The 18,866-nt window shown below is 28.5% G+C and overlaps 1 protein-coding gene across 1 annotated transcript; it reads left to right on the top strand.

The window, feature by feature from the left end:
- The first annotated feature begins 14,221 nt into the window (after positions 1 to 14,221).
- LOC123305968 (hemolymph lipopolysaccharide-binding protein-like) lies at positions 14,222 to 16,134 on the top strand. The gene is made up of 3 exons (XM_044887811.1): positions 14,222 to 14,428; positions 15,092 to 15,392; positions 15,799 to 16,134. Exons 1-3 carry the CDS (start codon positions 14,324 to 14,326, stop codon positions 15,969 to 15,971), a joined length of 579 nt encoding a protein of 192 aa, XP_044743746.1. The 5' UTR covers positions 14,222 to 14,323; the 3' UTR covers positions 15,972 to 16,134.
- The last annotated feature ends 2,732 nt before the right edge of the window (positions 16,135 to 18,866 follow it).

The raw sequence follows: 18,866 nt of genomic DNA, 5'->3' as shown, positions 1-18,866 counted from the left end.
TTCAGAGAACAGTTTTCATTAAATTTTAATATATTTAGTACAGATTTTTTGATTATTATGAAAGTTTAGTGCGTTAATTATGAATGTTTTACATCTCGTTCTATTTATAATAAAATAGAACTATTAAAAACGACTGCCTAATTAACACAGACATCAGTCGCTTTAAGACAATTCGAAATTTGAACATGATTTCCATATTTACTTAATATTAATCATTTTGTCATCAGTTACTTTTAGCATCAGTAAAATTTTCCCTATTAGACTATTTCGTCGTGTTTTATCTTGACAACATTTCTGTCACTGGACACCAAGGCATGAAAACACTTGTTATCAACTGCCTGAAAAAGACTCCTCTCCAAAATCCAAAGTATATAAAAATAGTGTTAGATCCATGTACACGAATAGAGATACATAGTTCTTGTAAGTACTTAATAATAATATAATTACATATGGAAATACATAGTTCGTTTAAATCAATCCATGTAGATACATACAATTTATAATATATAATAACATAATTGTAGGTTTATGAACTAATTTATGTCTTAATTCTATGTTGTTACATTTTAATTTTTATTTTAAAAACCATGTTATACCTTTTTTTATTCGAACTTTGTGCACATACGATACAGGATGATTTATTAATTTTGAAAGTAAATACCACTTTTTAGAAAATATTTAAAAAATATCAGGTAGTTTTTTGTATATTTGCCATTCTTTTACGCCAAAGTTGAGCATCAAATGGATAAAATATTTTGCACTGCGATAGTCGGAAGACTGGAGAGTAACATAGACTATTTTTATTTTCCAAAATTTGATTTTTTTAAATGCTTCATATGTAAAAATTGTTTTAAGGTCTCAAACTTTTTGTAAGTAAATTGATTTAGGACCACTCGAAACGATCTCAAACTGTACCAACATAAATTTCGACTAACAAAATTTGAATCAACATAACTAACCAATGTATTCGTTGTGTGCGTGGTAGGTGAAGGGTACAGCTAAATCGATTGAAGCGCTGTCATCTTAGAAAATTCGCAATAACTCAAACGTTTTATTTAAAATATGACTAATTTTCAGTTGTTTGCATGTAAATGGTAAAATGCTTCCTAGAATAGAGTTCAATCAGATGAAGATCAGCCGAGGCCGAATTGGATTTGTATAGGATATTTTGTACCATTGACTGGATAATTTTTAATGATTTAAAATGAATTAACTTGTACATAATAAAAATGTTCACAGGGCATTATTTACTGTTATACATATTATTGTTCTTAATAATTATTATATAATTCAAACTGTTTAACCCTTGCGGGATTTATTACATTAAAATATATATTTATTTGCATTAATTGTTAATACGTATAAAAAATAAAAAACCTATTTAAAATAAATAATTATCATTGTTCAATTAAATTTTGCAATAGATCGTCTCTATTTATCGTTAGTGATATTCAGTAGCTATTTTGGATGGAATCGTATGAAACAATTGACTACAACTTGATACCATAGGTATCTACTTATAAAACGTCGTGTCGATATTTTTCTGGTAGATATTTTGTCGTTTTACTTCCAAGTTTGATATTCTTTTGAGTTTTTGAAATTGAAACAAAAATTATAAACTTTTAGATGTGTGAGAAAGTTTATAGTTCAAATTAAACTATAAATTAATTTAATAAAATCATTTTATTACAAAGAAATTATTTTATTATTGCTTTAAGCGTAGGAATAAACAACTGTATAGGCAATAAATAAGAAAAAAAAATTTAATCAATTTACGATATCGACGAAAATACAAAAAACTTAACCGCGGCGCTAAAAATTTAAAACTAGAATAAATATGATGAAATATACTCTTATATAATCACTGCAATTAATTTGGGTGTGTGTATGAATTTTTTAGGCAATATTGTTGTTATGATTATTATTGCAAATATTTAAAAATTATTATTAATAATCGTAAATAATAATAATATTTTTTTTTTTTACAATAACCGGAACTAATTTATTAAATAAATTATGTTACACAAGTTTTTTGAATGATACTACGTTCTTAAACAAAAAAAATGATTTTATTTAATGTTAACCTGTTAAACAATGGTGTGAAAATATATATTGACAACAAAGTTTTGGGTAATCATTGTGAAAGTAGATAGCACCAAAAACAGCATTAAACGAGCTATTTATACATTTTATATCATAAATATAATATACAAGTGAAATTTACAAAATTTAAAAAACCCCGGACAAATTTTTCGTGTACAGAACTCTAACCTCGCATTTGAAACATATCTAAGAACACTCTCCATTAAATTACCTTTCAAAAAAAAACAAAAAAATCAAAATCGGTTTATCTGCTTAGTGCTTAGGCGCTACAGACAGACAGACAGACAGACACACACGCACACACACACACACATAGCAATTAAACTTTTAAAACTCTTTTTTTGTAGTTGGGGAGGGGGGGGGCAAACCTGTCTGTTTGTCCCTAATCCCTATATATGCTTAGATTCTTCATACTATGCAACAGTTTTTGAAACTTTTTTTTTTCAAATAGAAAGAGTTTCAAGGGGAAGGTTATTATGTATATTTACTAGTTTAAGTTGTCGATCCAAAGTTTGCATATTGAAGCTTTAGAAGTTCTAATTTAAAAAATAGTTCAAATTTCGAATCTAATTTATATAATAGGTACACTAAAAATCTGTAATATTATATCTCTAACTTCATCATGTGGAAAAAAATAACAAAAAATTAATTACTTTCATCTCAAATAAACAAAAGCAATTTGCCAAAAGAAATTTTATTTTTTTTAATGAATAAAATAAAACCGCAATACTTCCGATTTATGAAGAAAAGAATTAGGTTATTTAAAATTGTATTACCAAAATCTAAATTATTTATAAAAAATGTATTAATAAAATTCAAATTAATAAAAAACAAGTGAATACAAACAATTGACTGAGTTAATTGTTGAAATACCATGCATAAACAGAGTTGATTACTCTGTCACATTACACATGCATACATGTCACACACATATAACTGATATACTCATAAAATACTACAATTTGCGCATAAAATGCGCTCTCACGTGTAAACAGTGATGTTTACAAAGAAATGTTTAAAACAAAAGTTGTTTATTTTTTATAAGAAACATTTTTTTCATTTAAACTTTTGTTCGGTTTAACGGTTCGCTTTAACGGTTTACAAGATGGGTCCTACGGACGAAATTGACCTATGTTGCTCATTTACGAACTGACCTCACTTTTTACGTCCTGAGTACGCTGTAAGAATTTCAGCTTGATATCACTTTTCGTTTTTGTGTAATCGTGATGATAGACGGACAGACAGACGACAGACGACAGACAGACAACCGAAAATGGAATAAGTAATTAGGTGATTTTATGAACACCTATACCAAAATTTTTTGCTTAGCATCAATATTTTTAAGCGTTACAAACTTTAGACTTAGACAGTTACAAGATACCTTGCATATTACATATATGCATGGTATAACTTGAGGCTTAACTTAATATACCTTGCACATTACATATATGCATGGTATAAAACTTGGGACTAAACTTAGTATACCTTGCATATTACATGTATGCATGGTATAATAAACGTTATTATATAATGAAGCTGAATAATAAAAAAAATGATTTTTTTAGTTGATGGAAGAAAAATGTAGATTAAATTTAATGGAATGTTTAACACTTTTTATTATAGATTAAAATATTTATCTATTAATTAATATTTATTTTAACAGCACGATTTACTAATAACAAGTATGACTACAGCGTTTATTATATTTTGTGATAAAATCGCAATATTTTATATTTTCAATATATACGTAATAACAGAGTAATACCCTTCGGGTAAATATGATTAATCAATTGACGAGGATGGACAGTTCGACATCTACTGTCGATCAGTAAATTAATAAATCAGATTAATGTCTCGCTTGTAATGTGACTAACATGTAAAAGGACTATTAAATCACGAATTCGAACAAAATCGTGATTCATTTTTTATACATTTTCGTTATTTTTGACATTCAACAGTAAAACTAGACATTGAAAGCTAGAAAAAAATCGTGCAAATTTTAATAAAAAAAAAACAACGCATTGTTCAAATTTTTACAAACGATTTTTACCGAGTAATTAACAACATGGATCCCAAATAAATTCTAAAACTTTTTGTTTTTTGTCTAAAACATTGATATTTACATTTTAAACCCATCCAACAGAAGTTTTTTTTTATTGCACGTTGCCTAGAAGCAGTTGCTTTGGCAAAATAGGGTCCCCCTGCTGAAAGGTCCCTCTAGTCAGAACCAAATGAACTTTTCCTTGGTATAGTCCCATAAGAAAGTCGTTTATTTCTAATTCTTCTTTCTGGTCATGTCACCAAGTGGTATTCCTCTTATAAACTTACGAGAATGTTATTTATTCCTCAAACAATCATTTTATCTATCCTATTTATTTGTCGTTGTATGAAAAAAGTACAAAGAGAAACTCATGCAGATTTTTGTGTATCCTTCCGAGAGGAAAACTTTCCTCGTGTGGATAATTGGTTGAGGGGATTTTATAAGCAGATACTTATGGGTTAATTTTGAGTGTCCCATTCTCAGTCTCGTTATTATCACTTGGTCTTTTCTGTTGGTGTTTAGTGAGGTTTTCCATATTTGTGTGTCATCTTTTATTTCTTTGAGTTTGTTATGATGTACATTTTGCCATTCGTCAGTGCGTTTCTTTATAAATAAATCATTTATATAGTTTAAAATGTCTTTTTTTGTAATTTTATGGTACTCTTGTCCAGTAGTGTGAGCTTCTTCAGCTGCTTTATCTGCTAGTTCGTTACCCTCTATATCTGCGTGTCCAGGTGCCCATAGGAAAGTTATTTTGATATTTTTGTCGAGTTCATAGACACACCTTTGAATTTTTTTTAAGATAGTGGAGCCAGTTTGTTTGCTTTCGAGTGCCCTTAAAACACTCAGCGAATCTGTGATGATCACGAACTGGTTGCTATTTATTGAGTTTATATACTTTATTGATTTATAAATGGCAGTTGCCTCGGCTGTAAAATTGGATGAGTGTGGATTTAGTTTGTATCTAGGAATGACACATCTTCAGCTTGTGCATTTGTACATGAAAATAATCCGATGGGATGTTATTTTCATGGACAAATGCACAAGCTGTAGATGTGTCATTCCTCGATCCGTCTGTGTATATTTTAGTATGATGTTGATATTTTGTATTAATTGTTTAAATTTATTTTTATGTATTTTTGTCGGGATCTGATGTTTTGGTATGAAATTTAGTTTTGTGTTTACATCTATTTTGTAATTAGTCCAGGGTGGTCATATAACTCTCTATTTGTCTTTATTTTAAAAGTTTTCTCTTAATTTTTCAGTTTAGTTCAAAAGGCTAAATTTTTGTCGCTGAAATTGATTATAGCCTAGTTAAAATTATAAAAATTTGATTAAATAATGTGTATATATGTTATTTTCCAAATTCCAAAATTCCAGTGTGAAATCTTTAACGCTCTTCACCAGAATATTTCCGAACCTTCGATTTTTTTGGAACACTTGTGTTGTAGTGAAATTAATTCATAAAAAAAAATTTTTATAAAATTATTTTATCCAATAAATAAATATAATTAATAAATTAATTTAATTCAAGAAAGTGGAAACATATTTAAATTTTAAACAATTTTAATTTACTAATGTCAAATATGAAAATCGTGTAATACATAGGTAAATAAGTTATCAATTAACATTTAAAAGTATCCATCAAAAATAATAACATTTGACATATTTGATTAAAATTTTAATGTATTTAAATAAATATTTAAAAATAAAATTTTTGTTTTTTGAATTATTTCGATAGAACTGTTGTATAGGATTCTATATTAGGTTTGACATGATTTATTAAAATTATTATATTTAAAAAATTTAAACTAGTTTTTTTTCTTTCGTTATTTATTCAAATTATAGTTACTCAATATCTCCAAGAAACAAGTTTGTAAGTGATCGTCTTAAAGTGTTTCATGACGTTTATGCAAATATTAGTACTCTGTCTAACATTTTTTTCGGGAAATTAAAAATTAAACCAAATTTTTACTCCAGTGAAAATTGTCTAATCTAGGCGGATTTAATTCATCGCACGTAGAATCGAATTTAGCACAACGTGCGGAAATATTTTTCAAATTTATATATTTTCATTAAATTATAAACATGAATTGAATTGCATTATTTATCTTATATATTATTTAGTCACAGGTCGAATTTTTCTACATATACTAACCTAGAAAACCAAACCTGTTCAAAACTACATTGTTTCTAAGGTCTTCTCATGTAATTATCTAGGATAGATATGTTCTTTGTGGCAGATTCTTGATCCCCTTTTCGTTTTCATTTCCCATTCCCTTAAAAATATATCACATTGTAAATTTATTGATATTAATAGGCGTGGAATATGATTGGATATATTGAGTATGATGAAAAGTGGCATTGATTTGTAAATTTTGACATCGTACCATTAAAAGTAACAAAAAAAAGGAATTTGTATTAAAAATACAGAGGATTTGATTTCCATCGTATATTTTGAGTTTACACAATACTATTGGAGAGTGAAGTTATACATGCTTTGATTCATTTATTATTTTTAATTCATATGGAAAGCATCCGAATTCTAGGATTATGAATATTCACAGTTTAGTGAGAAGTACGTAGGTACAATCATTCTATTGTTGTATGTTTTCTTAAAAGTATAACTTCTCGTATAAAAATTTAAAATAGGCTTATAAGACAGTTTGCCAATTATAATGAAAATAATCTCCGACAAATAATACAAATTTTAATGGGAAAGGAATGTTTTCCACTTGTCTATATACAATTTTGCTACTGAATGAATAGAATTTCAAATACCAAGGATAGTTTAGAAAATTCAAAGTCATCTTAATTGATCATAAATTTCAGCTGGTAGTTTAAGTATAAAGACTAGGTCCCACCAAAAGGCATGTCCAATCCGCGGACTACAGGATAAATGCCCTTGGCTGAACGTACTCCATGAAGAGTACTCTTGTGAAAACTCTAGTACCATTGCGAGTACTCTAGTACCATTGTGAAAATGATATTAACATATTCGAAATCAAACTTCTAGGTTATTCCAAGAAATGACTAATTTTTTTTTATAAATATTTTCATTTTGTGAACAATTTCTTAGAACCTACATTCGAATTTCAATTCTAAAAAAGTGAGGTGCAGCTTATTTTTTCGAAGGTGATTTGAAAGATAAAATTGTTTTGGTTGGAGAGTACAATTATTTTGGTTTAGTTATTTCATGTCAAAAGTTTTAAGAAGTCGTGAGTCAAGTTCACGGAAGTAATTCTGGCAGATAAATAGCTATTTTGCCAAAAGATTTTCCGGTGTCGAAAATTTAAATAAAATTTAAACAGCAATAATGAATTTAAAATTTAAACATAAAGTTCAATAGCAAAATTCTTGAATTTTTCGTGCGTTTGGATGACAATGCATTGCAAGGTAAGTGCGGTATCATGCGGTATCATAGAGCACAAGCTTTTATTTTACTACAAAGTAGAAAATATATTTTTCGTGAATTACGTCAAAGATAGATTCGTCAGAAAGATTTGACTATTTGTAAAAGCTTGAGGCGCTCAATATAAATCTAAGTTGCAAGATTCCACCCGAACAAACAAAGACACTGCAATTTAGAAAAACATGAGTTTTATTGCATACATTGAAAGGCTCTGAATCATTATCAATATTTTATATTGAGTGCCCCCAGCTTTTACGAATAGTCAAACTTCATATTAATAGACTCGTGGAAAAAATTATTTTCTACTTTTTAGTACAATAAAAGCTTGTATGTACAGTAAAAGTATTTTTTATTTAAATTTTTATTTACCGTTACTTCTAATGACAACTTTATTGAAAGGTAAATAATGTTTTTCTAAATTCAAGTTAAAATTGAGAGGGGGTAGAGGCCCGCTTTTTTCTCTATGCACCAGGGTCGTTTACCACCTAGGTACGCCACTGCTATATCCAGTCGAGACAATTACTTAAATAAAATGCTTTTTCATCTTTTATCGGATAGTTTACTCTTCAAAATAAAGTACCCAGTAATATTAGTTAGTCCAACTAAAAGTTGGACCACTCTATAATAACCTCTATGATGCTGACTAATTTAATCCCGATAATACTTTTGGTGCGGAACATTTATTAAGTTTGCCCGTTTATACACATTTGACCGGTTTTTAGTCATAATTTTACATTATATCTGTATTATAAGAAATGGATATGTAATTTGTATATCTATAACTATAATGCTACGCGAATTATTTATTCTAATTTCAAATTATTATAGTTATTGAAAATAGGTGTGTCAATTAATATAAATTTTAATTTATATCATATAATAAAATAAAAACAATTTGGAAAGTAATTTACACTTATTCTAAAATAAAATTTATACTTATTACCATATCATGTCGTTGTGTCATTAGGTATGTAGGGATTTACTGTATAGCGTGGATCATAGTGGCGCTTACATTTGGAACATATTCCATAACTAGAGTGATACCCACCCGCTTGGCTGGGATTAAAAGTAAAGATTGATAAAGATTGCGCTCGCTTATCCCCTTTCTATAACACTCGAAATAATGTCTATCAGCAAAGATGGCCGTGAAATATTTCATATTGACTACTTTTACAGAAATCTGTAATTTATGGTAATGTAAAATGTCAAATTAAATTAATTTTTAATTTTTTTTTTGAATTTTTTATTAATATATCTTTATAAATTATATCTCATGTGTTATTCTGAAGTATAAGCTATATTGCTGTACAGTTTCATTAAAAACCATTCGCTAGTTTTAGCGTGAAAGCGTAACAAACAAACAAACATGCTTACTTTCGCATTTATAATATATAGAGATTTGTTTTCATACCATTAATAATTCAGCATTTTTATTTCCGTTAAGCGTTAAAGGGTTAGAAACTATTTCTATATCATGAATTCAAGAATGCACCAAAATATTTTTCTATAAGGAACATTATTTACACTTTAACTTTTGTTCTATCTTTAACGGTTTACAAGATCCAATTGACCTACATTGCTCATTTACGAACTCGATCTCACTTTTTTCGTCCTGAGTATGATGTAAAAATTTCATCTTGATATCTCCTTTCGTTTTTGAGTTATCGTGTTGACAGACAGACGGACAGACAACCGGAAATGGACTAATTAGATAATTCTATGAACAGTTATACCAAAATTTTTTTCTAAGCATAAATATTTTTAAGCATTACAAACTTGAAACTAAACTTAATATACTATGTATATTTCATATATACATGGTAAAACAATACTTTTTTTCAATATTTTGAATATTTAGTACACTTTGGAATATATGCTCGACTATACGACTTTATAGGTACACAGCTACTCGTCGCCTCTTAGGCTCCTTATTCAACACTATAAGCTGAAAGATATTATGTCCAAAATTAGAAATCACAGACGGGGAATGTGAATTATAAATTCAAAAAAAAATGGGTGTTGAATGTTATCATGGCAGGAGACCAAATTTTGGATGTAGTTTTGGATGAGTCCCGAACTAACTGAACTGCTATAAAAAAATGTAACTTGTTTTGCGAAAGCACCTATGATCAGCACTAATCAAAAGTATGTATGGATGTTCTGATACATGGAGTATGCGTTTCAAATTTCTCAAATTAATATCCAAAATGCCATATTTTACATATACAATCTTTTTTTTATGCGAGATATTTTTACAATTTTAAAATTTTTAAATTATATGTAGAACTTAAAATGAAATTTGTCCATTAAAACTAACGTAAATGCATCACAAGCGTTCAAATTTCCGTTCGAGAAATATACTGAAAAGAAATAATGATAGAGATAGAAAAAAGTATAAGGAATGATAGAGATGTCTAAAGTATAAAACATTATATATTAGCTCAGTGGTCCAACGGTCTAAGGCGTTAGTCTTTGACCGTTTGGCTACTCACTGGGAGGTTGCGGGCTCGAATCCAGGCAGCGAGAGTGTGAACAAATTGTAATTAATGGAGGTGCAGAATTGATCACATTGTCGTCGCTTGTATAAGAACGAAGTAACCGATTTCACACACATCATGTAATTGTATATATGTAGTTAAATAAATAAAGATTAACAAATAATGATGGGGGTGGGCTTTGTTATGGTATATGTCACAGATACGAAGGTAAAGCCCCATTACTTTATTTATTAAGTGTATATAGAGGCAATATAAATAAACACAAATGGAGGAAATAATTTTGAATGCATGAATATTTTCTAAAATAAAAGACTAAAACTGAAATTATAAAACTTTTAAATAAAAAATGAGTTCCTATAATCATTAAAATAAGTCAAAATCATGATCAAATTAACCTAATTAAAAATAATAAAATTATCATTCAGATTTTTTTAAATACAACTTAAAAATGTTATTATTTCGTGTTATAATAAATGTAACGGAGGTCGTTTACTTTCGCTGTATTTTTTCTATAGTAGTTTTAGATCGTAAGCGATGTCAAGTCATAAGGTGAGGTCAAACATTTACATAAAATTATTAATATTATTTTACTCAAATGCAGAAATATAGTCTGAATGTTTACCCATTTTATTTTTGTATTTAAAAAAGTAAAACCACTTTTATAGAACTTGAACAACTGCATAGCCAGCCATTGTTTCGGATATTTTTACTTTACTCAGAAACTATAAGTTTCATTGGATATCACAGGGGATCTACATCTGATTACACATGTAGACAAAAATCGATTACTTGCACAAAAATACATATTATACAAAATTACGCTAGAGAACAAATTTTTAAATGATCTGTTGGTAATGAATATCTATTCCTATCAAAAAAATATTTGTTTTTTTAAAGCAGAAGTACTGTAAAATGGGATAAGTAAGGATCAAGAGTTGAAAAGAGACAAAATCAAGAATTATTTTTATACCATGTATATGAAATATACATAGTATATTAAGTTTAATCCCAAGTTTGTAACGCTTAAAAATATTGATGCTACGAAAAAAATTTTGGTTTAGGTGTAGATAGAATCACCTAATTAGTCCATTTCTGTATGTCTATCTGTCTGTCGTCTGTCCGTCTGTCACCACGATTACTCAAAAACAAAAAGAGATATCAAGCTGAAATTTATATAGTATGCTTAAGACGTAGAAAGTGAGGTCGAGTTCGTAAATGAGCAACATGGGTCAATTGGGTCTTGTGTCCGTAGGACTCATCTTGTAAACCGTTCGAGATAGAACAAATGTTAAAATGTAAAAAATGTTCCTTATAAAAAAATAAACAACTTTTGTTCGAAACACTTTCTTGTAAACATTACTGTTTACCCACGAGGGCGCTAATTAGGAGAAAATTTTGTAGTATGTATCAATAGGGGAATATCAGTTATGTGTGTGTGACAAAACAAACGATTGCGTCATCAAAACTGTGTATATATGGTATTTCAATAGTTAACTCAGTCAATTGCTTGTTTTCACTTGTTTACGCTAAATTTTGGTCACCAAATCGATACGAAAGCAATGAATTTGTTACTTAAGTAATTAAATGTAAAATGTATACCTACTGGCGTTAATTTAATTTGAAGTAGTAGAAATTTTATCAAAATTGGTTCAGTAGTTTAAAGCCTAAATGTGACAATGTGATGTGTATATCCATATTTACTTTTGTAATTTTTGTGAGCGAACAAACTAACATTTTACAGGTTTATTAATTTACAAATACACTGTACAAAATTTTGGCGAGGGCGTCATATATTTTGTAAACATCTCCTTTGTAGGATTGCATTATATCTTGCATGAGCAAATTCATATTCCGATTCGCATTTGGGCGATTTTCGAGTGCTGTGCCATGCACTTCACCTTATATGAGGGCTGGATCCTCGCATGAGCAAGGATGTGACTAAAGAATATTTTCCGCAATGGACAAGTGCTACCAAAACATCGACGAATTTTTATATGTAGTAATATACACAATTTATGACTACATAACGTGCGTTTCCTCCAAAAATTTTGTTAAATTATTATAGTTTTGAACTGTAAAGCAACAAACACATTCATTAAGATGATATCGCATGTGTGAATAGCTATTGCAAAAAACTTGTATTTACCAATCACATACCTCCCTCGTTAATGGCTAATAAATTTTAACAACTTATGTAGATTACCATTTTAGCTGCTTTATAAATTTAATAAAATAACAAGTAAAACAAACAATTGACTGAGTTAATTGTTGAAATACCATGTATAGACAGTGTTGATTAGTCTATCACATTACACATACATACATGTCACACACATATACCGATATTATAATACATACTATACAATTTGCGCATAATTTGCGCTCTCACGGCTAAACAGTGATGTTTGCGAAAAAATGTTTCAAACAAAAGTTGTTTAATTTTTTATAAGGAACATTTTTTACATTTAAACTTTTGTTCCACCTCGAATGGTTTACAATATGGGTCCAGAATTTTCAGCATGATACCTTTTTTTGTTTTTGAGTAATCGTGGCGACAGACGTACAGACAGACAGACAGGCAGACGACAGACGACAGACAGACAGACAACCGAAAATGGACAAATTAGGTGATTTTATGAACACCTATACCAAAATTTTGTTCATAGCATCAATATTTTTAAGCGTTACAAACTTGGGACTAAAGTTAGTATACCTTGATAAATTTCATATACATGGTATAAAAAATATGTCATATCTTTATCTAGTAGTAAGTTTAAAATACTTAAAACTATATTTATAAGAATAATTTCAAATTATTATGACTTTTTAATTATTTGAAATTATTATGACTAAAATATTTATAAATATATATTGAAAATATATCCTATACTTTATGTTAAAGTTAACCATGAAATCAATATTTTTTATTGCTATTATATTTTCATTTTTCTTATAGCCCTAAGTTGTAACGGATATGAATAATAATCTTGTGTTAATGAGTAAGTAAATTATTGAGGTTATATATTATAATAATATTTCATAGATGTATAAATTCGCTAGCAAAAATTAGTAATTATTCTAACACTTACTTGTCCATAAAAAAAAAAGTATTTCATTAAGATTGTCCAAACTTACAGCAAACAAAGCAAGTTGTGTGTAGGATATTTTAGATTTTTTTTCAAACGAACGAGTATTTCATCCTAAATATAATACTAGCCAACCGCAGCTTAATTTTAGTTGATACCGCTTAATTTTAGAAAATTAATCCCTCAAGAAGTTAAAATGAGTGTTGGAAGTTTGTATGAAACTTGATATAAGAGTATGGTTCACTACAAAAGTTTTCTGTATTCATTCTTCAGGGGGGTGAAAGTTATATGAAACTATGTCATTTTTGAAGTTTGAAATATAAAACTTGATATATGAGCTCATGGTTTGAGACAAAAAATTATTTTACTTTCTTCATTCTTTAAGAGTTTCAAATTGAAGGTGAAAATTTATATGAAACTCTGTAATTTTGGTGGTAAAAGGGGGTGGTAGTTTGTTTGAAAATTCCTCATTTTTGAATTAATTACTTAACCGATTTTAAAAATTATTTCAGCTATTATAATAAGTTACAATATAATGAGTTTCTGAAATAGCGGAATGTTCGGCTCGATTTTAGACCGTATCTCAAAAACTATTCGACCAGATTAATGATTGGATTCAGAGTTTCTGAGATGTCGCAATATTTGGGTCGATTTTAGTCCGTATCTCAAAAACTATTCACAAAAAATTTCTCGATTTTTGGCCATTTTTTAAGAGGTACCCCTTTGATAAGATCGAAAAAATGGGAAAAACAATTTTGTTTTGTAATTTGATGAAACTCGGTGGATGCGGTAATTTTGATCCAAAAAGTATAAAAGTCATGTTAATTTAATGATTGGACCTATTAAAAAAGTTAGTTCCCCACCAAAAAATTAAAATCCATAAAATTGTAAACAAAAGGGCGGATAAGTGAGGGCTGAAACGTGATAGTCTAAAGGAGAAACTGCTCAGTAAAGCGGGCGGGTATCTGCTAATTATTATATATACACTTGAACAAATATTTAGGAAATTACAAACAGCTATCCAAATAACTACGTTATTACTTTCAAAATTAGACCGAATGGTACACATTTACACAAAAAACATTGCAAGGCATATTAGATATAAAGAAAAATTTTTAATTCGATTACGGCAGATATTGAAAGGCACGTTAATTAATGCAAAAGTTTTTATTAAATTGCTGCTATGGATTTAATACAGGCCTTTAAATTTATAATTTTATTAGTTTTAAGCTCAAGTGCATTAGGAAACGAGACTGATGCTATTACAAATAAACATCCTACTAACACAGTAAGTTTACTTTTCAATCAAATAAATTTTTTGTATAAAAATAACATTATAGACAGGTATCACTTTGTCTTTTAAAGGAAATGCTTGGATATTAAAAAAGGTTTAAAGTAGAGATTTTTTTTATAAACAATATTGTGGAAGCGAAATTACTTTTCTAAAAATTCCTTAAAAAATAAACAGAACAATATCATAGACAGATAATGAGCCTCCGATATTGCTTCGCTGGCTAATTATATAGAGTGTTCTTTTTAACTTGACATTTGCTTCAAAATCGATAAAAAGTTTTATTAATAAAAATGAAACTATACGTCATTCGCAGCCATTTAATTATACCTGGGCTCTCCGGACCATTCGAAAGTTCACTCTGCTTTAAAACTGCGAAAGATTTGCCTGAAACATTAAGTAAAAATTATAAAACCGCAGCAGAAATTAAATGCAAAAATCAATCTTTTTGAGTATTTTTTTGAAAAAATTTTTTTAGTTAGTTCTAAGCATATGTAAGGTTAAAATAAACACACAGTATACCTTATTAAGTAAAAACAGAATGTGTAGGTGCTGATTTACTTCCCTAAAAGATACCTTATTTGATATTGTATGTATCCGTGAATCTATGTTATCTATTTGTAAAAATTTGTGCCATCTCATAGGAGTAATTTTTTACAGACATCCAAACAACTGTTGATAACTGAAAGAATCAATTTCATTCCGCGGGATTATGTTAGATTTGAAGACAGTTATTATAAATATCATCAAGATCCACAAACATGGAATGAAGCACGTCAAATTTGTGAAGCAGAAGGTGCCTACTTAATAATAATTAATTCAGAAGAGGAAGCGCAATTTCTTCTTCGTTTGATGAATCAATACCCAGATGCTGTTATAGATGATAAAAGCTGTGATAAACATGATGTTTTTGTAGGATTTCATGATTTGTTTCAAGAAGGCCAATATGTTACAATTGATGGTACGATTTAAATAATACTAAAAATTAATAATATATTGAGAACAAAGCGAAAATAGTTGCTAATTGTACACGAGGGCTAAGTTATAGTCGAATACAGTTAATACATTCGCATTCGAGTGCGTATTACTAGTGCGTATCAGTTTAAAAAAAATTATTTTTACGAATTCGGGATCTAGTGTCTCTTGATGCACGATTCTCCGTGCAATGACCAATAGGTCAATATCGATTGAGTACAAGATCCTTATATATTTCTCACAAATGGTAATTTGAATGCGACAGGTAAATTTAGCGCACGCAAGAGCAATTAGTAATTTTTGATGAGTGAAGAAAATACTTTTCATTTCCTAAAAACATTTTTTAGTAATTTCTTACTTTAATTACTACAAATTTTCCATTAATATTCCAGGAAAATCAATAAGAAGTTCAGGATATGTACATTGGGAACCTGATCAACCTGACAATTGGCAAGGTAACGAAAATTGTGGTACTTTTTCTCGCTATCCTTCAAGCGGCTTAAATGACAGATTCTGCAACTGCCCACTAACTTATGTTTGTGAAATTCCATTGAAATCATGTTAAATAAATAAATGAAGATTTCATATAAAAATTTGTTCATTCATATTCACTTAATGAAAGACAATATCAAATAAAAATTAAAGAACTTTGATGCGATTAAAAAACAAATTTAATCACAGGGAAGTTGATCCAGTTTTATGTTTCGTATCTTTATTACGACTTCGTCAGCAACTACAAATTATAGTTATCAAAATTACAGTATAACCTCTAAAGTATCAACTGTTATGTTCTGATTTATTATTCCTATAGGCCAACTTCCCTAATATCCGATTTGTTAATACACTTTTCGTTTTGGACGTGATAAATAACTTGAAATTATTTAAAAAGTTTGATTAGTAACGCTTCCGCCAAGTCCTGAAGGATGTAGAAAAAATGGACGTCAAAACGAAACTACAAATATTTCAAACATAAGAATTAGAACATATGTGTTGGTTGAATGTATAGATCGTTGAAGGAAAGAATCGCGCTTTATCGGCGTGAACCCTTAAGTCTAGCCCAGCCTTACCTAGAGCCAAAAATATACCTACTTGCTACCTAAATAAATTATTCTTAGTGAATAAATCATTTCTTTTGTACTTTTGTCAAAAATATAAATAATAATCACATGAATTGTAAATAACAATTAATTAAAAACTTATTGGCAGTAATGGTTGGTAACCACTAACTTAAATAAAACGACACATATTATAATACACAAAAAATGTATAGATAATCTAAAATATATTTTAAAATTTAATTGGATATAATCTGATACGTCATATTAAAATAATAAATAATAATAATAATTTTTTAATCACCGGAAATCCATATAGATAAATCATATTTCATATCGTATTTATATATTTTATTAATTTAAAAATATTTATTTAAAGAGAAACAAAAAAAAAAGCATTTTAATAATAAATCAACAAAGAAAAATTCTAATATCAGTGTGTTGATTAATCATATCGTTACGAACGCTCCCAAAAAAAAATTAAAATTTCAAAATTAACAACTAATTGTCTTTCTAAACTAAGTGAAAGAATAATTGGATTTTACACTCGTACAAAAGTAATTTGTTTCATTATTTGTTAATAATTTTTTAAACAACTTTTTACGTATGTGCAGTGGCGGCGTTAATCTTTAATGATACAATGTTCGTAGACTTGGCATATAATGATACGTATCGGGATACGCGAGAATATTCACCTAAAAGTCTAGAATTTGTTTAACATTTTAGTGTAGGTTTATAAGAATTTGAGGTAGATAAAATAAAAATTTGTGTCACACTTCTTTTGGCTTGTTTGAATACAAAATCGAAAACCTAGGCATCGAAAAGTCATCTCGTGCATTTAACAAGACTAATCAATTAGATTAATAAGTATGGTATTAAAATTACATTGAATTCCTTTCTATTTTATTTATTTAATCTATTACGCCAGTCAAATTCTACATTAAAATCCCAAAACGCTGATTTTTGGGTATGTTATTTGGAGATCTTAGGGGAGTGTGAAACTACGTTTCACAGGTAAAGAAAGTTATGCTTCAAATTTTCGGACTTTTTACAATTTCTCACTAATTACACAGGTTACACAATTGTTTTTGCTTGCAAAATGTAGTTTTACACTCCCCTAAGAAGTCCAAAAAACAAACCAAGAAGCAGCTTTGCATATCCTTTCGGTCGCTATTTGTTCGTCAAAAAGTTTGTAATTATTTTCTAGAAAAATTTTTTTGTTTTTTTTTTCAAAACTTTTTTATAAGACTCACTAGTAAAAGCTACCTACTTACCTTACCTTATAAGGAACATTTTTACATTTAAACTTTTGTTCTATCTCTAAAGGTTTACCTAACTCAGAATTTTAACATTTCTGAAAACCATGTAAAATTTCCGAGCTTCATATCTCAAAAACTATTAGACATACGGAGCTGTGGGTTGGCTTTAATTGTTTCAAAATTAATATACTTTCAAAATGATAGTAGCAACTAATTTCAAAAGCTCATAGTTTTTGAATGGACCATCAAAAACTGAAAAAAAGGCAGAAAATTTTCAGTTTTTCAGGCATTACTCAAAAACGCTTCAATTAACGATTGTACACGACCATAACTGTGTGACCATTCGTAACTTATGCCGTCACTGTAGATTTGCTATACGCATTTTTTAAAGATAGCGTAGGTTGGTAGCCGTATTGTATATGGTTGCATGTATACTATGGATTAAAATGATTCAAAATTGATTTATTACCAGGATTCTACCATATATGCAATATGACGGCAGGCGATTCATTATTATTATGTTTTACATATAAATACGTAAAAGAATTCGGTCAAATTGCTCTGTAGAAATTAAATAATATATGTATAATTGAAATTTATCTTCATTTTTCATAAATCTTATATATTATAATATTAGGGAGTGGATATTCTCATAATGCAATTGTAAACAATTGTGACAATTGCTAAAAATTTATTTTGCTGAATTCAGTCAAGAATTTCATTAAACAAATGAAAACAAACAATGGACTGAGTAAATTGTTGAAATACCATGTATGAAACCACGTTTTACAACCAAAAAAAAGTTTCGCTACCGGCGTAATTTCTGTTATTGTAGATTAATTCAAAAACTATGTGCTTTTGGCATTAGTTGCTGGTATCATTTTGAAAATATACTAAATATTAAACAATTGAATTCGACCCACAGTTCCGTCTAATATGATGCTTTTGAGATATGATGCTTGAAAAATTTCAAAAATGCTAAAATTTTGAATTATGCTTTTGTTAAACCGTTAGAGATAGAACAAAAGTTTAAATGTAAAAAATGTTAATTATACCAAAAAATAAACAATGTTTTTTGAAAAAACTTTCCCGTAACATCATTGTTTTCGCATGTAGCGTCAAATTAGGGCAAAATTTTGGTGTCTA

The sequence above is a fragment of the Chrysoperla carnea genome, chromosome 1 (assembly GCF_905475395.1).
Source record: "Chrysoperla carnea chromosome 1, inChrCarn1.1, whole genome shotgun sequence".
NCBI lineage: Eukaryota > Metazoa > Arthropoda > Insecta > Neuroptera > Chrysopidae > Chrysoperla > Chrysoperla carnea.
The sequence above is the reverse complement of the archived record's forward strand: the minus strand, read 5'-3'. Positions and strand labels throughout refer to the sequence as shown.

What these genes read in the sequence shown, in the direction of transcription:
- LOC123305968 (XM_044887811.1), top strand. Translation starts at nt 14,324, where the DNA reads ATGGATTTAATACAGGCCTTTAAATTTATAATTTTATTAGTTTTAAGC. An exon ending in ATAAACATCCTACTAACACA is followed by an intron (nt 14,429 to 15,091) that starts GTAAGTTTACTT and finishes AATTTTTTACAG; the next exon opens with ACATCCAAACAACTGTTGAT. An exon ending in CCAATATGTTACAATTGATG is followed by an intron (nt 15,393 to 15,798) that starts GTACGATTTAAA and finishes TTAATATTCCAG; the next exon opens with GAAAATCAATAAGAAGTTCA.